Genomic DNA, 21,791 nt, shown 5'->3' with positions numbered 1-21,791 from the left:
GCTAACAGTCATCATGCTAGCACCTAGCAAGAGACCCTCAAGTTTAGAAAGTGCCAAGGTTGTCCTATAACCTCCCTACATCATGTCATGTGTGTATTTGCATTTAGGCATGAGTAAATTAGCTTAAATGCTAACACGCTAACGGCTAACATGCTAGCACCTAGCAAGAGAGTTTCAAGTTTACAAAGTGCCAAGGTTGTCCTTCAACCTCCCTATATCATGCCATGTGTGTATTTGCCTTTAAACGTGAGTAAATTAGCTTAAATGCTAACATGCTAACAGTTATCATGCTAGCACCTAGCAAGAGACCCTCAAGTTTAGAAAGTGCCAAGGTTGTCCTATAACCTCCCTACATCATGCCAAGTGTGTATTTGCCTTTAGACGTGAGTAAATTAGCTTAAATGCTAACATGCTAACGGCTAACATGCTAGCACCTAGCAAGACAGCCTCAAGTTTAGAAACTACCAAGGTTGTCCTATAACCTCCCCACATCATGTCATGTGTATATTTGCCTTTAAACGTGAGTAAATTAGCTTAAATGCTAACATGCTAACAATCATTATGCTAGCACCTAGCAAGATAGCCTCAAGTTTAGAAAGTGCCAAGGTTGTCCTATAACCTCCCTACATCATGCCATGTGTGTATTTGCCTTTAAACGTGAGTAAATTAGCTTAAATGCTAACATGCTAACAGTTATCATGCTAGCACCTAGCAAGAGAGCCTCAAGTTTAGAAAGTGCCAAGGTTGTCCTATAACCTCCCTACATCATGCCATGTGTGTATTTGCCTTTAGACATGAGTAAATTAGCTTAAATGCTAACATGCTAACGGGTCCATGCTAGCACCTAGCAAGAGAGCCTCAAGTTTAGAAACTGCCAAGGTTGTCCTAGAACCTCCCTGCATCATGCCATGGGTGTATTTGCCTTTAAACATGAGTAAATTAGCTTAAATGCTAACATGCTAACATGCTAGCAATTAGCATTTAGCCACAGAGAGAGTTCAGAAGTTTATCTAAAAAATGAGCCATCAACCACGTTTCTACGTGGTCGTATGGCTGAGCTACAAGGCTGTGAAAAGTCTGTAAATTCTCGTTTTCTCTGGAATGCGGCTGTTCTAAAAATAGAATGGTGTACCTAATCTAGTGGCCGATTTTTTTTTCTATCGCGAATAGCGTCGCCATGGTTACACGAAACGTTCCAAAAAATAAATACCGCTGTAGTCCCGAGCGTCACGATTCCGACGGTGTAACATGTGTGGGGGTCCTTCTTGCGGTTTTGGCCGCATTACGCGCACAAAAAGTGGAAGATTAAGATATAAGAATAATAAAAATTGGTAAACACCACAAGGAATAACAATATGGGCTGGCTCAGTAGCCAGCCCATAGACTGCTACTGCAAGTAGCAGTCTATGGGCTGGCTACTGAGCCAGTCCATAATAAAAGGATTGAAAAGGTGACATCACGCTTGATGTTCTTTGGCCCCATGGCGGGTTATTTCGTCCCCAAAAAATGCAGTATGGAGGATGATACAGGCTAGTTTGTCACATGCAATATTATTGTACCATCACCCTGATTGATTTACCTGATAGAAAGAGTGAAAGCTCCGCTCTCCTTCCTGCTGGAAGATGACTCTGGACTGGGGGGGTTGGGGGGGGGGGGGCAAATACACACAAGTTTTAGACAAAAAAACAAAAAAACAAAAACAAAAAAAGGAGGGGTGCCCAAATGTATGCACCTGCCTACTTTTGTTTACATAATGATTCTACACTTTCCCTCATCTATCACTTTCCCTCATCTATCACTGTGTTATTCTGCTATGTGATATATTTACCTGGAATGGCTGATCCCAAGAACTGGTCATTTAGAATAGAACTTTTTCATACCACTGTACATATGTAGTATATATTTTTGTATCAAGAAAAAAACTGCATGCTGTTGAAAATTATTATTACAGTAAACCTCGGATATATCGGATTCAATTGTTCCCACTGGTTTTGTCCGATATAAGCGAAATCCGTTATATGCGTATACCGGAAAATGTCCGTTTTACGCATATATCGGATTTATATCCGGTATATGCGTAAATGGGATTTTATCCGTTATAAAAAGGCACTTCCTTGACTATGTTTCCAATGTACCTGGACGCGCAGGCAACGCTGCAAACGCTGCAAATGACGTCGTATAGCGGCCTGTCACGATTCGGCGAATCGGAGCGCCACGATGCGGCCATCCGATATATGCGAGGGAAATTTCATGGAAATGCATTGGAACGGGACTGGAGATTTTGTCCGAAATAGGCGAAATCCGTTATAAAAAATCTGATATATGCAATTAATTTTTATTGGAAAAATCGGTTCTTTTTTATCTGTCCGTTGTGAGCGAATTTCCGATATATCCGAGTCCGATATATCCGAGGTTTACTGTATTATCAACTTTGGTCCTTCGCCCGGGCGGCACGGCGGTCAAGTGGTTAGCGCGCAGACCTCACAGATAGGAGACCAGGGTTCAATTTCACCCTCAACACATCTCTTTGTGGAGTTTGCATGTTCTCCCCGTGCATGCGTGGGTTTTCTCCGGGTACTCCGGTTTCCTTCCACATTCCAAAAACATGCTAGGTTAATTAGCCACTCCAAATTGTCCATAGGTATGAATTTGAGTGTGAATGGTTGTTTGTCTATATGTGCCCTGTGATTGGCTGGCCACCAGTCCAGGGTGTACCCCGCCTCTTTACCTGGAATGGCTGATCCCAAGAACTGGTCATTTAGAAAAGAACAAGGTTTTTTAAACTGTGTAGTACATATGTAGTATATATTTTTGTCCTTCTCCTCCCAGCATATCTGTGTACCTTCTCCAGCAGGTAGTTGTTGATGTGGCCTCCGATGGGGTCCCCCTTGAAGTCAAAGTTGATGTCCATGTACTTGCCGAAGCGGCTGGAGTTGTCGTTGCGGTTGGTCTTGGCGTTCCCGAAGGCCTCCAGCACGCAGTTGGACTTGAGCAGCATGTTCTTCACCCTGCAGGCGGGGCCACGGTTACTCGGGACGGCCCCCCAGAGTCTGACGTACCGTGTGCGGAGAGACGCTCACCGCTCAACCTCGGCCCGCTGATTGGGGTTGGTGATGGCGGCGATGTACTGCATGATGTACTTGCTGGCTTCCGTCTTCCCCGCGCCGCTTTCCCCTGCAACAGAAACACATTTCAACGTCAGGAAGTGTGGCGTACTTCCATGTTTCACCACTGGAAGGCGCTTCTTCACCATTCTTTCTTTTTTGCACTGTGTGTTACCTGAGATGACGATACAGGTGTCTTTGTTCCGCCTCTTCATGGCTTTGTAGGCGGCGTCAGCCACGGCGAAGAGGTGCGGCGGCCTCTCGTACAGCTCGCGGCCTTTGTACTGCTCGATGACATCACGGCCGTAGATGTTGATGGCGCGGTAGGGGTTGACCGACACCACCACCTCGCCGATGTAGCTGTAGATCCTCCCCTTCTCAAACCTGCCCGGGAAAAACACGCCACATTTATAGAGACGGCTTCCTGTCTTGATGTACACAATGATGTCAATAAATGAGATAACATATTTTATTGGTCCCGCAACAGGAAAGTGGATTTTCCGAGCATTTCCAACTCCACATGCTCCATATTGGCTGTCGTACTGATAACGTCCCTCACTCCTCCCCCCTCAAAGAGCAACACAGGAGAAGAATGGCCTCTTTCTTCAGCTCGGCCGAGCGTCTGCTGCCCTCTGCTTCCACCTCGTCTTCGCCGGCACGTGTGACGTCTGCTCCTCCAGCCAGACAAGCGGCTCTAATACCTTGCCAAATAGTGAGCCGTGTCACTTCAAATGCTGTTGACTCACGCTGAATGTTGGCCTACAGTAGACCCCCCCCTCCCCATATTATATAATGGAATTGTCACGCCCATTAAACCCTCAATCGAGCTGGATAGTCATGATTTTGACTCAACATTTGCAATAAAACTTGACTGTCAGCCACAATGGGATCAGGGTCATGGATTCAAATGCTATTCCGTAATCCCTCGTTTATCACACTTCATTGGTTCCAGTGACGATACACTTATTTATAAATAGCATAAAGAACCTGTTTATGACCTTCTAAATGTGTTTTAACACAATTAGAGTCCTCCAGACATGACATAACACCCCTATGGTCACCTTTACATTAATATTACCTAATATGGTAGACACAATAAGACATTCAAAACCTGCTCACGACCTTCTAAATCTGCCTTTTAATATTATTAGAGCCATCAAGGCATGGTATAAGACATAATAATTATATTTTTTATATAAAAAATATAATTATAATATAATAATAATATAATATTTTTATATAATAATTATATGACATAATAAGAGAAAATAAGACCCACGACATAGAAAACCTTTACAAACTTCTAAATATGGTTTGTAACATTATTAGAGACATGTAGACATAAAATAACACCCCTATATTTGCAGTCACACTGGTAATATGAGTGAATTGGTGGGGTGATGAATGCAGGTGATTCTACTGCACACATTCTAGCGTACACGAATATGTTTTATTTACACAGCGTTAGCAGCAGGCTAACTAGAAGAAGAGCATTGTTCGCTATACGCTAGCATGCAGTTCGGGTCAAAGCTCCATTGTGCCCTTGCTCGCCGCCGCCAGGAGGCTGCCGTGCGCCCGCCGTGTGCCCCGCTCCATTGTTCAGGTGTCAAACGGACGTCTTTGTCTGGAAAAACGGACCCTCGGCCATCGTGGCCCCACGTGGGCCGACGATGACATCATCATTAATATTATTTCCTGGTATAACTTTGTTATTTTTGCAGCTTTTGTATGACTTGATGTGGATTTTGTGTGATTTTCTTTGGGTGGGAACCTTTCCGATTGGCAGTGCACTCAGCAAGGCCCATAAAGGCCCGCTGGGAGGAGAACTAGAACAGGTCCAACATCAGCAGCCTCGCAAGTCTGGCAAACGGCGCTGGTTCTGGCGAGTCTAACAGGATGAAATAAAACATGTTCACCACTTCTGTGGAGGAGGAGGGGGAGGGGAAAAGGCGGCGCCCGATGGTGAGAAAAGGTCATAAATGGCTCGTGCTCCTCCCAAAGTTAACCATAAAAGAGATCCACCCAGGCCGCACTGCTCCTGTGTGTGTGTGTGTGTGTGTGTGTGTGTGCGTGTGTGTGTGTATGCGTAATGTGACTGAGCCAAGTTGGAATGTTTAACTCTGTGGTGGTCCCTCGTGGCTCACTGGAAGTCTGTTTCGAACTTTCTGCATTTATAGGCGATTCTACAGAGCAGTGGCATAAAGCAGGGGACCGGGGGCCATTCGGGGCCAGTGGCTGTTATTTATTGGCCCCCAGCACAGTCAAAAAATATAATTGTGTGAATGCCTTCACACTGCACTACCACTGATAATTAGCATGCTAACCGTAGTATGCTAGTATGCCATTTTCATATTTTCGTTTTCATTTATATCTACCATGCTAGGTGTTAGCATGATAACATAAGCATACAAGCATTTTTGGGTATATCATGGGTAAACACATATAAAAACCACTATCATGCTAGGTGTTAGCATGACAAAGTTAGCACGTTAGCATTGCTAGCATGCTAACATTAATAATAATTAATGTTAGCATAATTAATAAACATTAATAATAATTTTACATAATAATAATATTAAAAAATCATAATATTATGAGAAACAGTTGTTTTTTTGGGTTGGGGGAAGTTACAATATTACAGGAATGAAGTAATAATTACGAAAATAAAATTCACAAGAAGCAAGTAAAAGTTGGGAAAAAAAACAGCCAGATTTTTACCAGAATAAAGTCAAAATATTGTGAGAGAAAAGTCGTTCAATAACAAGAAAAAAAAATCACAATTTTACATGAATAAACGCGTAATACGACAACAAAATTTTAGTCATTTTAGTAGCATTAAATTTTTTTATCATTGAAATTTTTTATGTTTAGCAAAAATCTTAAGTTACAATATTACAGGAATGAAGTAATAATTACGAGAATAAAATTCACAAGAAGAAAGTAAAAGTTGGGAAAAAAAACAGCCAGAATTTTACCAGAATAAAGTCAAAATATCATGGGACAAAAGTCGTACAATAACGAGAAATAAAGGTCACAATTTTACATGAATAAACGCAAAATACAAGAACAAAATGTCCTTTTATTAGCATGAAAAAAAATTTTCATAGAAATTTTTTATGTTTAGCAAAAATCTTAATATTATGAGAAACAAAACACAAAAATGCTATTTTTTTAATTTATTTTAATTTATTTTATTTTTATTTTTTATGAGGAAATATGTCATTTTAGTAGCAAAGACTTGAACCATGAAGAAAAGTAGATGTAATTTACGTGGTAATAAAGGTTTGCATAAAGCGTGTCTGGGTGTCTGCTACGACCCGAAAGCTTCCCTAATCCCCTCGTGTGCGTTATTGTGTGCGTGTGCGTTATTGCGTGTGTGTTTCTACGTGACAGTGGAGCAGATGGTGAGACCAAACCATCACTCACTTGTGATGATGATGATGATTCGGCTCTTCATTGTACCCAGTAAGATATGAAGCTTGTTAGCATTGTCACGTGCTACCCAAAGCATCATATATACGCCTACATTGGACCCTTCAATATCTATGTGTTATAAGACGGGGGTGGGGGGTCCAACACGTGGTGGTCGGCGTTGGCGTGTCGCCGCTGCAGGGTCACGTCGGGCATTATGAAGGGTGAGGAGATAATCTGCGTGCGTTCCAATTCATCACTATGGCTCTTGTTTGGAGTCGGGACAGTTTATCCGGCATCCGCCCACCCACCCGCACGCCGCGGATGCAGCCGGGACGAGCATGTGATGTGATCTCCTGCTGCACTTGGTCGGGGGGGAATGCTCCCGTTCCGGGATGCTCCCACGGCCGGACCAGACGGGACATTGAAGGAAAGAAAGAGGAGCCGTGTGTAATCAGATCCTTTCTTTGTCAACACACACTTTAGTGGCGTGATAAAGACCTTTTGGGAGGGACGGGGGGGGGTGCAGAACCGGTTCCCACTGAAATCGGGCCCGGGTCCAATGAGGTGTAAAACAAAAAGAAGCAGGCGTGGCTGGTGATGCCAAGTGGGAGGTTGGGGGCTCTTAAAGGGACTGAGTGTGATGACATCATGGCCTGAAAGAAAAAGTGCTGCGTCAGCACCCTGACTCACTCCGCCGTCGCCCCAAGCCAGGAAGAATGTGGGTGAACACATTAAAAAAAAACCCTTCCAACTATTTTTATCCACGACAATGCTAACATGCTAACTGTATTATTCGCATTCACAGTGTTTCTGTCAGGACACAAACGTTGACCCGGAGTGCAGTCGGATGTGTAAGTGATGTAACAGAAGCCAGTTTAAGGCACTAAGTTGAAGTATTTTTGTAAGGAGGTCCTGCCCCCCCGCTTGCCAACCCTGCCAAGTCCACAAAATGAGACATCTGCGAGAGCTGCTCAACTTATTTGGGGAGGGGACGAATGAGGAGGGGGGGGGGGGTTCAGAATCAAGCTCCATGAACGGGGGCCCGTGTTTACGTAAGGACGGTAATGTGGTTCCGATTACAGAGGCTCGTATGGAAATTCTTGTGGCGAGACTGGACGTTTGACTGCTGGATCGCAGGCGAGCGGGCCCCGCCGGGCAGGAATCTGTCTCGCTGAGGGGAGAGGCAGGAAATCTCCAGGCGGGCTCGTCTGGGCTGCAGAGGACAACATCAGCACCGGATGGGACACGTACAAGACCCAGACTGGGGTTCTGGACCACGGACTGTGTTCCTGGGTGTTGAACCCACACAAGAAGGGGGGGGTGCTAGCGGGCGCTACGTACGTGGACACTTTTACTGCCTGAAGGACAAAGTCAACAAAGCTGCTGCAGCTGATAAGACTGGTACAAAGGGCAAAGCTCCGCCTCTTGCCCACCCTTGTCACATGGTCACTGGGATTGATGTTGACATCCTTTAGCATTTTTCACGCTTCTGCCATCTTAGCATACTTTTAACATCTACAAAACGTATAGAAACTATAGGACAGTAGCGTAACCCCAAAGCTTATACCTCTAGTCCCTAAACCCCCCCCAAGCCAGACCTGAAACAAACTGTATAAAAACTTGTACATTTGTATGGGCATCACACCATCAACCCCACCCCTTGCCCTCCCGTGTCACATGACTTGATGACAACAAAAAGATAGAAGGTCTTAAAGGTCCTTTTTCAGTCAAAAAAGCACCAGGTGGTGCTATGGACATCATGAGTGGGGCTGCTGAAGAAAGTCATGAGTGGAAAAGACAACGGAGCAATGAGGAATGGACCGACAGTGAGTGAAGGATGGATCATAAAAACAAAGCCCCGCCCTTCCCTTCCCGTGTCACATGACCACTTTGCAGAGGACAGGTCGCCCGCGGCGGCAGGAAACTCTGAAATACGAGGAGAGACACGGAGGGCAGGAAATGGCCACTTTCACTTTCCTTCCCGTCTGTCCCCCCTTAAAAAGATCCCCCAGTTGAGAGGTCAAAGCATTTGAAGCGGCGTGGACGCGGGGACGTCGCCGCAAAGAAAGAATCCCATTCGACTGGAAGAGCGAGAGAGGAAACCTTTGGTGGCTGCTTTGGAGGAGCTTATTTGTGTCAGACGCTGCAGGCCCCGCCCCTCTTCCCGGGACTTCCTGCCAGACTAAAACAAACAGTCCTGCCTATAATTATTTGCAAAAGCAGCTTTGCAGGAAGCGCCGCTGCCTTATAAAGACATTCAGACCCGCGTGCACCGTCCCCACGGTCCCCACCGGTCCCCACCACTACTGCCTCAGTGCCAGGGTCCAATCAGAACCTTTGTCCGGGTCAGTCATCTGTCCCCAAGGAGTGGGCACCACTCAGTAGAAAGCTATTTGGAGGTTGGAGTCTACGTTTTTAGGTTTTTTTTTGGGGGGGGGGGCACAGTGTTTCCGTGGGCCCACTTCCAGGCTACATTGTCACCAGGAGTGAGGAGAAAAGCTGGGAACGTTATAGCTGATACTTCATGTGCTCTGTTGCCACGCTTCAAGCCGGTCACGCCCTCTGCAGAGAAGAATCTGCATGCAACGAGACTCACCGGCACACCGGGCGACGGGAAAACAAACAAGTGGGGAGCAGGGCGGGAAAATCAGGCCCCGGACTGCCCTGCTAGCTAGCGCAGAAGCACATGAACGCCACAACGTATTCCTCCAATTGTTTCTATCCTGACTTCTTGGTCACTAATTGGAGCCAAGTGGGATCACGTCCATTTCTTTTTGTGCACTAGCGCTGTGCTTCCGGTAGCAATCAGCTCTGTCCGCGGGTGTTTGGAAAAACATTGAAGGCGTCACAAACAACTGGGACACTGAATGCAGCACAAAGACAAAAGACGCAGTGCCACTTCAGGACACCGACTTTGACCCCGGCGAACCCTTAAGCAACTTGGCTAGCTTTGATAAGAGAGGGCAACGTAACAAAACACTAACAGTACAACTAACAGTACTAAATGTAGAAGTTTAGCTAGCTAGCTAGCTAAAGGAGACAACAATACTTTTTTTTAAAAAGTAAGATTTACTTAGTAGCTTTGATAACAGACAATAACCTCGGAACTTGTGTACTTTCTGCTGCCTATGATAACAAAGTATCATTTTAAAAATGACTTTAATGAGAGAATAACTAGCTCTGATAAGAGAATGACTTAATACCAGCTAGCTTTTAATGAGACAATAACAAAAACGTACTTTTAGCTAGCATTGATAATAGAGAACATAATTTGATGAGAGAACAATAACGCAAAACTAACAATACCAACAATAAGACTTTTGGCTAGCTTTGATAAAAACAACAATAACGTAAAAAAATACAAAATTTAGAATTTCAGCAAGCTTGGATAAGACACAATAACCTTTAGAAAATTACTCAGCGAGCGTTGATGAGCGAAAGTCAACAAAAACAATTTAAAAACGTCTAGTTTTGAAAGTGTGCAGAGTTGAGGACTCTATGACGTCACACGACACGTGACCTATAGTAAAAATAAGAAGAGTTTAAATAGCATAGACAAGCGGGAACAGCGTAAAAAACACTCTTAGCTAGCTTTGGTACGAGAGAATAACGATAAAATAGACTTTAAGACAGCTTTGATGAGGGAACACTAACACCAAAAAAGTATATTTAGATTTAATAGCTTTGAAATTAGACGTTAAAACAAGCTTTACTGTGAAAGCGTGCAGAGCGGCGGTCTCTATGACGTCACGTCATAAGGTGTGCCACTCATCGGGTGACGTCACCGTTAAAGTTTGACAGCGGCACCTGTTGCAGCACTTTCCCGACTACATTAAACATTTCAAAAACGACACCAGCCGCTGCCTTTTAAGTGGGCTCGCCACCGGAAGTAAGCGACGTTAGCTCACCTGAGCTTGAGGTTGGCCATGAACTCGTCCATGGAGACATTGTCCAGCAGCACAAAGTCTGCTTTCCCGAATGCCAGACTCTCATGTTCGGCCATGCTTCACAGAGAGTTCCGCGTCCGACCAGGTGAGCTCTCGCGTCGCTGCTCCTCCTCAGTGCTCGACGATAAATCCCCCCTTGCTCATTTCCGGCCAAACAAACAGCGATAAAATGTCCTCCTCCTCCCCTTAGGTGTCCACAGATGTGCTCATGTCCACTCCTGGAAGACAATCGCATCCTTGTCCTGTCCCTCCTCACGCTGGCCCGGGAAAAGCCTCTCAGCCAATAGGAGCTCGGCTTGCTCACCTCAAGCCACGCCCTCCCGCCCTTTGGCAACTTGAAAGGCGTTGTTAGCTTTTAGCTCCTTTCCGTGATCCTTCACTCTGCTCCTCGGTCTTCATACTTTAACCATGACTGGGTTCTGAACACCAAGTGGACCACACGTCACGACCATGACCATATAAGGAAAAAGTCAACTTTGAGCCATCGTCATGCGAGCGCAACTAAATCACTGGATCAGCAAGCCAAGCATACACTGGTGAAACTGCACCACCTGGTGGACAACTGCGGACATTACATTTACTGTATGTACAGTATATTGATTAAAAATAAATCAGAGACAATAACTTTGCCTGAATTTACTGTGATTGAATTGAACCACGATTAGCCATTATATATTTCTGCTATTTTCAATGTTTTTTTAGCTCGGTGAAATCCACAAGTCAGTCCTATTTTTTCGCTAAAAGTAGTCTTTTATTCATAAGGACGTTTGCAGTGACTTTCGGGAAAATTAAATCGTTGAGTGAGAGAAATGGGATCAAAATGGAGTGGGGCGTCATACACCGATTTTTAAATATATATATATTTACAATATTCTTAAAAGTCAGTCGTTTCCGTGGCCTTTAACAGACGTCACGTACACATCCGGGGTATTTGGTGACGTCACAAAACTGCGACCTGAGAGCGGTCTGATGCACTCTGGCTACGTTTTCGAATGTATTGATTTTAAGCCATATAAGTGTGGTTTTGTATAGTTTAGTACCAAAATAGACGAAACGAGTATTTAAAATAAAGGAAGTGGGCTGAGGAGATGTGACTCACGTCAACCTTCTTCCTTTTCGGTAAGTCTTTAACTTTTTTCAGGAGAGTTGTTGTCGTTTGCTAGCATTCGAACCTTGTACACAGTAATGGACACTTAACGATGTTGTGTGCTTGGCTTCTCTTCTGGAGGACGCGATGGACTTCACGGAGTGCTACGTGGACACTGTGTCCAGCGTGGCCGCCGCCGCTCGTGTGGGCTGCAGGAGGCGCCTGAGGAGGCTCATCCGTGAGGGTCGCAGCGTGGACTGTCCGGATAACCGAGGCTGGACGGCGCTGCATGAGGCGGCCGCATCCGGCAGCGTGGGCTGCCTGAAGGAAATTCTGTCTGCCGCCTCAGTGACTGGTACCGGAAGGCGTGTCCTGTCCCACGATGTTTGATACTTGACATACCACAATGCAAATGTTTTAGTTCCATGTCTTCAGGCGGCTCATCCTGGGACATCCGGTCCTTCGTCAACTCTGCCACCCACGAGGGAGAGTCGGCGTGTCACCTGGCGGCGCGGTGCGGCTGCCTGCCGGCGGTCCGCATCCTCGTGAGAGCCGGCGCCGACGTCAACCAGTGCACCAATGACCTGTCCTGTCCCCTCTACGCAGGTAAAACAGCAGGTGCGCCTTCACAACATTGTGTGTTTGGAGCGTGGGCTCACCGCCGCTGTCGTCCCGCAGCGGTCAGCGGCGACCACAAGGATGTGGTGCAGCTGCTGCTGGCCAAAGGCGCCGAGGTCAACGGCACGCACACGGCTTCCTGTTGGACCTGCCTTCATCAGGCCGTGTATCAGGTGACTAACGTAGTGTAGTTATACTTTTGTATATCTATATCTAATTACTTTTAGTCATTGTTTGAATTATCTAAATACATGGTGGGAAGACCTGGGTTCGATTCTCCGCTTGGGCATCTTATGTTCTCCCTGTGAGTGCGTCCAAAAACATGCTAGCTTCATTGGCCACTCCAAATTGTCCATAGGTATGAATGTGAGTGTGAATGGTTGTTTGTCTATATGTGCCCTGTGATTGGCTGGCCACCAGTCCAGGGTGTACCCCGCTTCTCGCCACCCTGACAATGAGTGACATAGATGATTGATGGATGAGTATTTTAATTTGAGTCATCATCGCCGTGTGTAGGATGACCTTGACCTTGTCGTGTGCAGGGTCACACCGCAGTGGTGCGCATCCTGGCACGCGTGGCCGACCTGGAGGCACGCGACGACAACAGAGTCACGCCTCTCTTCCTGGCGGCGCAGTACGGACGGCGAGAATGTCTGAAGGTCCTCGTGGACGCCGGTAGGAAGGCGGCGTGCCGCCAGTCCTGTATACGTGGCGCTCGTGTACTTGACCCCGTCTCTTCTTTTGTGCCTTGAAGGCGCAGACGTGAACGCGCAGGCCGCCGACCTGGCCACGCCTCTGCTGCTGGCGTCTCAGGAGGGTCATACGGCCTGCGTGGATGTCCTGTTGGGTCATGGCGCCGACCCGAACATCGCCTGCAGTCAGGAGTGGCCCCAACTCCCCATTCACGCCGCCGCACAGTTCGGCCATCGCGAGTAATCGCACACCTGGCTTGTGCTTTCTGGAGGTGTGGCTTATCGCCATGGTAACCCGCCATTCCTGTCCTCAGGATCCTTCGGAGACTCATACCCCTCACAGAGCGCGCCTGCGACCGCGGCGAGGGCATGGTGAGTCCGCTCTACTTGGCGGCGGAAGCCGATCAGGAGGAGAGCGCCAGGCTGCTTCTGAGCGAAGGCTTCAGCCCCGACGGCCAAGACTGCACCCGCCTCCTGGGCTTCCGCTCCCCGCTACACGCCGCCCTGCAAAGCGATGCCCTGTGAGATCTGCACCGTCTCTCACGAACACACAAACACGCACTTCCTCATGCGTGACCTTGACCTCTGTCTAGGGTTCCTCCCACGAAGGTGACCACCGTGCTACTGGAGGCAGGCGCCCGTCTGAGTGAGGACGAGTGGGGTCACGTCCTGCGTCCGTCCAACATGCCGCTCCTGGAGGCGGTGCTCTTCCTCAGGCCCATCCCGCCTCCGTGGCAGCCAAGCGACGACTCGGCGGGGGCGCGGCACCGGCGCCACATGGCACTGAGACGACAGGAGCTGGGGGACATGTTGGCGGTGGCGCTGCGTCACATCCAGGATGCACGCTACTGGCTCCCCCGTCTGCTGAAGGCGGGACTTGAACCTGCGTCGCTGCTGCAGCCGTGCATGTCCGTCTTCCTCCTTTTCACTCTTCCTTTTTTTTTCTTCTGTCACGTTCTTTCTGCCCCGTAGGCTGGAGAACGCCGCCAGTGATGTCGTGAATTATCTCCTCCACTTTGCCAACTGGTCCACTTTGTCGACCTCCTTGAAGGTCATCCTGTGTGGGAGACGGGCTGAGGAGACGTGGAGGCCCGACCCGCTCTTTGGTACCACAAACTCCGTTATCTCAGCAAAATAATATTTATATATCTACCTAAGCCCCTCCTCCCCCCACTCCATCCAGACTCCACCCCCAGCCTCGCTCACCTGTGCCGCCTGCGGGTCCGATTGCTGATGGGACCCCACCTCGTCACGGGGACCGACCGCGTCCGGCAACTCCCCGTCCCCCCCCGCCTTCATCTCTTCCTCCGCTTCCGTGACATTCCCGAGCCCTCCGTCCAAGTCGACGTTTAGATGTCAGAGCAGACCCACATGTTGGTGACCAATCAATGTACTCGAAGATGTCCATCAGTAGTGGTCTTTAATATCTGCTCTATTTACAGTATTCACAAGCAGTCCTCACACCAGTTATCAAAAATAGCATTTGAGTTCACCTTGTATGAGGAAACATGCGCGTGGGCGTCACAAAGGCACAGTGATGGTAGCCATGGTGACGAGATCACATGACTGAAAAGATGCAACGCTGTGTTCAAATGCATGCACAGAATGGACCACGACGCTTCAAGTAGGATCCTTTGGGTGGACTTTCACCCTGCAGCTCGGCACCTTCTACCCAGATTGTCCGTCCTCCTTAGTCTCCGGGCCGGGCGCCGCCCTTGATGGCGCCGCTCGCCGGAGTCTCGCCACACGTGTCCCTTCCCTCGCAAAAAGAAGCCAAAGTGGGAGCGAAAAAAAGATGCTAGCGCTATGACTGAAACCAGCCTGGTCCGTGATGGCGCAGGAATGCTTGCCGAGGGGGTGGGATGGGTGGGGGTGGCGGGGGTTCTACACGCTCTGGAAGAGGTTTCACTTGGCCACCCTGTAGTTGCTCAGGTCCAGGGGTTCTCTGCTGGGGATGCACCAGTCGTCTGCTTCCTGGCTGACTTTGTAGTTCCTTAGGGCCGTCTTGTTGTACACTGGCAGCCTCTCCACCGAGTCTGTCGACAGCGCCTGGGGGGGGGACCATACACATGGAACACCTGTCACGGAACCCTAAGTCCAACCCCTAACCTTAACACGGAAGTACGTCTGTCATGTTACGCTAACCTTAACACAGAACTAATAGCCCTTCGTTCATCCCTAGCCCACAACCCTAACACAGAGTTAATCCTAGCCCTAACTGTAACCCAAAACCCTAACCTGGAACTAATGGCCCGTTTGCGGTCTTATCGGGTGCGGAGCGTGTGTCTTGGTCCCACCTTCAAGTAGATGACGGCGTCGGTGCCGTGGCCTTCCATGGAGAAGAGCTGCAGGTCGCCCTGGAAGTACTTGGCGTAGAGACGCGAGATGGGCAGCCCATAACCGAAGCCGGCCTGCAGACCCAGACACAAATGATCATGAAAACCTGCCCCCTGGTGACTGCGCATGGCATTGCAGCAGTCTGATTGATGGTCTTGCTTCTAATCATACTATAAAGCAGAGGCGTAAATCTAAGGGGGACACTTGTTGGGACATGGCGCTGAATATATTAAAAACAAATACTACGACTAGACTATTCTGCATGCTGAACAGAACCACACCCTCTCATTCACTCACCAGTGGAGGCCGAATGTGTTCTCCAATCTGCGGTGCCGGGGCGGTAGAGTACATGTAGCTGAAGAGGTTCTCGATCTTCCGGAAGGGAACCCCTCCTCCCTTGTCACTCACCTGGCGGGAAAAAAGAGTGGGAATGTGAGAAATCTTGTCATCATTTGCATAAATTATTTTATATGTAGTTTTAAAATCATTAATAAAATCATTAATTTTTAAAAGGAGTAAATTAGATCAATTTTATTTATTCAATTATGTAATTTAAACAGCGCAACACCTGTAAAAAAAGATTGGGAAAAGCGTGTTCCCCTTTCATGGGACTGGTGACTGGAGCTTGTCATTCCAACTGCGTACAGCAGATGGCAGCATAACGCTGCCGCTTAGCACAGCTCATCATTGCTGCATAGAACCAGTCCATCATGTGGACATTATCTTTCAAATATATTATTGCTGTTGATTTATTTTACATGTATCTTTAACATTTATATCTTAATCATTATTTTATGCTTTGTTTTATTTTAAAAAATATTGTTTTAGAATTCGTTTTAAATATTTTTTTATAATAAAATATATATGTATTCATTTTTTATAAATTGTTTTTTAATGAATTTATTAAAAAGCTATGATTTCAGTCACCACCTGGGCAGCTGTGTGTCCAGACATAGATTCCTCCCACCAGTGTGTGATGTAAAGGTGAATGAGTAATGATCATATACGTATATGTATACACATATATATGTATACATATACACACACACAATTTTTATATATTTGTTTAGTAATTGTTTTACATTTATTTTATTACAAATATGTGTTGTTTATTCTAATTTGTTTAATGAATTTTTATATATTTTTTAATATGTATTAGAATTTGTTAACATATGTAAAAAGATATACTTAATAATAATATTAATAATTTCTAATGTATTTTAATATTCATTTTAAAACTTTTTATAATTGTTTTGAACAGATTTTAGTTGAATAATTTTATTTTTAAAAAGTATTTTATACTGTGTTGTAAACTCTTAAACACATTTGTGATAAGGAAGTTTTGCGCCAATGATGCCCACGCTAGTGCCACACCTTGATGGACAGGTCCTCTCCTCCCAGAGATACCAGAACCTGGATGGGCGGCAGGTCCCTGTTGTGGTGCGTCTCGATGGTGGCCCTCATGGCGTTCTGCTCCGGAAAAAGACCGTAAATGCTACGCTCGCCGCTAACACGTGTGTGTGTGTGTGTTTACCTTGAAGAGCTCAAAGAGCATGTGGTAGAGGTGCGAGGGCACGTAGACGATGCTGATGGGCTGCTGCTGCTGCCTCGGTTTGCCTGCGTGGGAGAAAAAAGCAAAACGCTGTTTTAAACGCCATTTTCCACTGGAGGATGTCGTCCATGCCGAGCTAAGCTATCTTATTATCCTAATATCCGCTGGCGGGCCCTCTCTGGCACCAGCACTTGGCTTGGGGGGGGGTGTGTACACAAGCGCTGTATAGTCTGGCATTGAACGCCTCTTCCGCGTTAAAATGACTGTCCACGCCAACCCCTTCGGGTTATCGCAATAAAAAAGTCAAAAAAGTCTGCGGGCTAAAGATCTTCATATTTAAACACATGCAAGTGTTGCGTAACCGTGTCAAGCAGGTCGAAGTGTAGCGATAAGATAAACGTTCCCGTGAATGAACGGCGGCTCCCTGAGAAGCGTCTACTCCTTATTTCCAAGAAACGCCAAAAAAGGTTCTGTCATATTTGAAAAATATCAATGAGGCGAGAAGACATCACTTATGGAACAGTTTGGAGGTTGAAATATGACAATTGGTGTTATAAATCATATAAATGGTTATTTTCATGGAAAACCAGCATTGATCGTGGTTTACACATTTTGGCTAAATTTATGTCCAAGTGAAATAAATGGAAAAAATGTATTTTTGTATATTGTCCATATAGCTCACAATATAAATATAGATATCAAATAAATTAAACACAATATTCTGTGTGTCTGGATTAATCAGTCCACATCATTAAAATGTCATTAGTCTTGAGTTCCTGAGTGATTCAGTGACACCTGAATATTAAATCCATAAAAATATCAATATTGTTATATAAAAGTTCCCTCCTGCTTATATCAATAAAAAAGGCAAACAAGGCTACGGGTTGAAGATCATCATATTTAGACACACAAGTGTTGCGTAACCGCGTCAATCAGGCGATAAGATAAACGTTCCAGGGTATCTGGCTTAGGCGGTGTGAATGAACGAACGGCGCCACCCCCGCCCCCCCCCCAGGGGAAATTCACGCTACTCACCGCTCATCTCCGTGAGGAAGAGGTCGGGCGAGCGCAGGTAGTACTGCTCGCACAACATCTTGGCGCTGTGGAAGGCGTCTGACGTGGAAAAAAAAAAAGAATGAAAAAATTCAGAAGTGTGAGAAGCGGGGGCGGGGGGGTCGGTCTGAGGCGCCGGGTCCCATACCTTCCACCACGTCGCCCACTTGGCAGTGCGGGTCGATGCTTCCGATGGTGTTGGGGTGAACCGGGTTGGTGGTGCCGTCAAAGATGAGAGCTTTAAAGAGACCAAGCAGAACATCCATCATCAGCACGTTCATGTATGTGTGTGTGTGTGTGTTGTCATGGTTACGGACTGTGCTGGTTGATGAGCATGCGGATGGAGATGCGGCTCATGTAGAAGCGATCCAGGAAGTACTGGATGTTCTGGTTGGTGACGGCGTCCTGAGGGAAGGCCTCCTTGTACTGGATGATGCCCTGCGCCATGGTCGGCACCACGTCGTTGTGCCGGTTCCTGATGGTCACCAAGGCGTCCACGAACCTGGATTGGGGGGGGGGGTTGGGGGGGGATGCCTCAGAATCACCACAACCAGCACTTTGATGAGGTCGCAAAAAAACGATACGGATATGATATCGGCCGATGTTGTCAATCGGTTGTACTCTGATATCAAGACCATCTCTCCTTCCGTTGCAACCACCTTTTCATTCAATTCTTGTTTAGATTTGTCATTCCAGTGAATCCCATCACATTCATGATATCCGACTTCTTGATCCAATTAGCTTTTTTCTCAGAAAATACCCCCCCCCTGCCCCCACCCCCCCACCACAGAAAACACATCCCATTCACCCTGAGTGGGCAATCCTTTATAAATAGAGCCCAGCTGCTAGTAACTGTCCAGTGTGGAATGTTTAGCGAGTGAACGTGACTAACTTACTCTCCCAGGACTTTATGGTCATCTGGATTCTTGTCCAGGAATTCCAGGATTTCCATCAAACTTTGGATGTACCTGATGACACACACACACACACACATGTAAGAAAAACAGAGTGAAGGAACATGTGGAAAGGAAAAACAAAGTCACATGAGGAGGAACTGGGCTAAAGTTCACAGCTGAGGAGACCCCCCCCAAGCCCCTCCCTCCCATTCCCAGCAGATCCGGCTGGAACGAGTACAAGTTGGTCAAAGGGTGTTGTTGTCAGCGGGAGCGTGACGACGCCGTGATGTTATGAAACAAGCAGCTCGGCCAGGACGCAACTGGCCTTCTTTTAAAGGGGGCGTGTCCACGCCAGGGTGAACCACGGTTCCGATCTTTTGGGACACCCACCATCCTTGCACCGTCTGCACGGACGGCGTGGTGAGCAGCTTGCCGGGCAGCAGGTTGATCTCCTTCATGATGTTGGAGAGTCGCACCGGGAGCTCCTGTCTCAGGAAGGCGAAAGACGTCTTCTCGCAGGCGTTTATGGATCCTGAATGACACAATAAAAGGAGCCTCACAATAACATGCCAAAGATAAGACCGTGAAGGCAACACAGACCATTGCATTGGCCACCTTTGCAGTATTTACACATTAGTTATTATGCAGGAATTCACTATAACATTGGAGCTGCCATATTAGGAGGCTTGTTCAATGGACCAACAATGCAAAGAGAGCAACTGTACGAGTAGTAGGCTAGTAGGGTAGTCTTTCTGACGCAATACTACTGGCCGGTGACCACCTAGCACGGCCGGACAACTCCAGTTCACCCTGGCGTTTAATTCCCCATTCAAATTAATTTACAGAAAAAAAAACATGGCGGATGTGAAATGTTAGGTTAAAATGCACAGCTACCGCAATCACATAGCTAGCATGTTTGAATGTCACACACACTCACCAAAGTCCAGGAATTGCTTCATGGAAAGCGGCGAAGGAGAGAATTTGGAGAAATGTTCGATATGTTTGGGTACGCTGGCCAGGGCGGCATTTTTCATAATAAAGCGAACGAACTTCATGGTTGCTGCCGTGAGACCTCACGGCCGCTGACTGCGGGACTGCTAGCTTGAACCTCGGACTGATGCTAACGCGCTCTTCGGTGGGGGGCGGGGACTAGTTGGAAGTAGCCAATAGGAAGGCGACTTTTAGAAAATATAGTCATTGTGATTTGACAGGGGCGTGGCTTGGTGTGTTTACGTCCTGTCCGGGTTGTCCTGGTCCACTTTTCTTATGTAAGAATGTGACTTCCACGCAGGACCGCTGTCGCAATGATAATAAAGTAAACACATTCTTATTCGATTGCTAATTCCAGGAACAGGCAATGCTTGTTTATTAGCATTAGCATCTCATCTCAGTTATGCTGATGACCGGCGCTTGTTTTGGTGAGAAAAATAACAGCAGTCAATGGACGGTTGTGATGCTACACAATAAAATAAACGCAAAAAAACACACACAAACACTAATACTACTAATAATATATATTTACATTTTTTATAGCTTTTTATTTAGCAGTCACGCCTCCTTCATTGTGGTTATTTTTTCCTGACCGCAAAATAAAAGTCAGTGATGATAAGTTGAATATTTTCGTAGTTAGAGCATAGAAAACATTTTTAGGACTTTTAGGACTTTTTAAAAACATGATTAGAGCCCTACAGACATGAGTATAGTCACCTATAGTCACTTTTATAACGTTATTTTTCATTGTTTACATCGCGTTACGCAACACTTTTACTGCAGGCACTAGAGACGCCTGCTAGCTAGCGAGCTAACTGGTTAGCCTCAAATTGATTTATTTATGCTGTTAAATAGAATACTACACAAATAGAATACTACACATCATTTTTATTTCAATGTGTTTTAACTAATAATATATTAATTATTTGATTAATTAAAAAAAACCACGATATAGGGATGTCTTTGGAATATATTACATCATTTTCTTGCCCTGGAGTGGGGGGAAGAGCCCGATCGCTACCCAGCATGCCTTGCGGTGAGTAGATAAGGCTATTTTGGTAGCCCAAAATACGTCACATGTGTGTTATTTTTGTTGGCGTGGGGGGTGTTTTGGTTAATGGCCCCCCTGTTGGTGTGTGCTGGGTGACGGGGTGGAATTGCTAAGCTAATAGCTACAATTAAAGACTACTTCCTGTGCGTTTCAAGTCCGCCTCAATGGTTTGCGTAGCTATTGTTAGCGTAGCTTGGCAAACGTTTTTCATTTCTGTGATGCAGTTGTTCTTCTGGGTTCGTTTTTGGTCCACAACACGAACCTGTGAGCGTGACGCCGCCGCATGTTTGTCAACACGGACTAAAGTCCGAGCCATGAAAGTCAAACACGATGATGTGCTCTGACCCCCCTTGTTTACCGGCCTGCCTGACAGGTGGGCGGTCCAACGTCAGTGGAAGATTCCCTGGAGGTTTGCCACGGTCGGGTTTGAACAGAAATGCCTCCGTCAGGGAACAAAGTGTGCCGCTGTGCGCGCCGTGCTCCGGTTACATAAGCCAGGCTGAGCCAGGCCGCTCGGGATTGTCCTCACAAAGCCGGCGTGTTGTTGTTGTACATCAAAACACCAGCGCTCGCACACACCTTCATATGTGATGTCAGGCGCTGGATTTGGAAACGTCTTGTCCAAAGTCAAAACACGGCAAATAAGTACTGGAAGTATGCAGCTTCAATTTGTGCAGAGGGAGGGGGTCCGACATGAATGACTGGGAAGCACTGGGAAGCACAGAGGTGTGTATTGGGGGCGGCTTGGGGGGTTGGTGAAGATTGCCCCCAGTGTTTTTCCACCAGCCGGCATTCCTGCTACTACTTGACTCCTATTCCTGCAGTCGACAAGAAGCCAAAGGCAACACCTGGACCGCAACCACAACCGCCAGTCGACGATTCCTCTGACAACCAAGTTCAAACATGTACGGTGATCCCTCGTGTATCGCTGTTAATCGGCTCCAGAGTACGATTCCTGATTCAGAAATGGAATATTTTCATGGTTAGAGCATAAAAAGCTTGCTTACAACCTTCTACATACACTTTTAAACATCAAAACCTGTTTATGAC

At 46.7% G+C, this 21,791-nt stretch overlaps 3 protein-coding genes across 5 annotated transcripts in view; 1 reads left to right on the top strand and 2 right to left on the bottom strand.

The window, feature by feature from the left end:
* myo1d (myosin 1D) overlaps window positions 1-14,107 on the bottom strand; it is a 39,937-nt gene extending 25,830 nt beyond the window's left edge. The window contains exons 1-6 of the mRNA XM_058065897.1: window positions 13,446-14,107; window positions 10,427-13,366; window positions 3,280-3,488; window positions 3,081-3,174; window positions 2,843-3,008; window positions 1,580-1,633 (exon numbers count right to left, since the gene is read on the bottom strand). Of these exons, the coding sequence (XP_057921880.1) occupies window positions 1,580-1,633; window positions 2,843-3,008; window positions 3,081-3,174; window positions 3,280-3,488; window positions 10,427-10,521 (618 nt within the window). The 5' untranslated portion in view covers window positions 10,522-13,366; window positions 13,446-14,107. The remainder of the gene's footprint in view (window positions 1-1,579; window positions 1,634-2,842; window positions 3,009-3,080; window positions 3,175-3,279; window positions 3,489-10,426; window positions 13,367-13,445) is intronic.
* asb3 (ankyrin repeat and SOCS box containing 3) lies at window positions 11,370-15,990 on the top strand. Of its 3 annotated transcripts, none has more exons than XM_058065899.1 (10): window positions 11,370-11,584; window positions 11,694-11,907; window positions 11,988-12,170; window positions 12,231-12,343; window positions 12,713-12,845; window positions 12,925-13,102; window positions 13,177-13,383; window positions 13,456-13,770; window positions 13,835-13,968; window positions 14,046-15,990. In XM_058065899.1, the coding sequence occupies exons 2-10, from the start codon at window positions 11,700-11,702 to the stop codon at window positions 14,213-14,215; spliced, it is 1,641 nt and encodes a 546-aa protein (XP_057921882.1). In that variant the 5' UTR covers window positions 11,370-11,584; window positions 11,694-11,699; the 3' UTR covers window positions 14,216-15,990. The 3 variants fall into 3 exon arrangements, with proteins under 3 accessions (XP_057921882.1, XP_057921883.1, XP_057921881.1); XM_058065900.1 differs by having other exon boundaries at window positions 11,988-12,158; window positions 14,046-15,989; XM_058065898.1 differs by having other exon boundaries at window positions 11,988-12,343.
* pdk2a (pyruvate dehydrogenase kinase 2a) lies at window positions 14,264-19,805 on the bottom strand. The gene is made up of 11 exons (XM_058065901.1): window positions 19,638-19,805; window positions 19,091-19,232; window positions 18,701-18,772; window positions 18,122-18,306; window positions 17,953-18,042; window positions 17,787-17,864; window positions 16,734-16,816; window positions 16,574-16,669; window positions 15,497-15,607; window positions 15,160-15,273; window positions 14,264-14,911 (listed from the first exon to the last, which is right to left on the bottom strand). Exons 1-11 carry the CDS (start codon window positions 19,753-19,755, stop codon window positions 14,768-14,770), a joined length of 1,233 nt encoding a protein of 410 aa, XP_057921884.1. The 5' UTR covers window positions 19,756-19,805; the 3' UTR covers window positions 14,264-14,767.
* Between the last annotated feature and the right edge of the window lie 1,986 nt (window positions 19,806-21,791).

The sequence above is a fragment of the Doryrhamphus excisus genome, chromosome 3 (genome assembly GCF_030265055.1).
Source record: "Doryrhamphus excisus isolate RoL2022-K1 chromosome 3, RoL_Dexc_1.0, whole genome shotgun sequence".
Classification (NCBI taxonomy): domain Eukaryota; kingdom Metazoa; phylum Chordata; class Actinopteri; order Syngnathiformes; family Syngnathidae; genus Doryrhamphus; species Doryrhamphus excisus.
The sequence above is the reverse complement of the archived record's forward strand: the minus strand, read 5'-3'. Positions and strand labels throughout refer to the sequence as shown.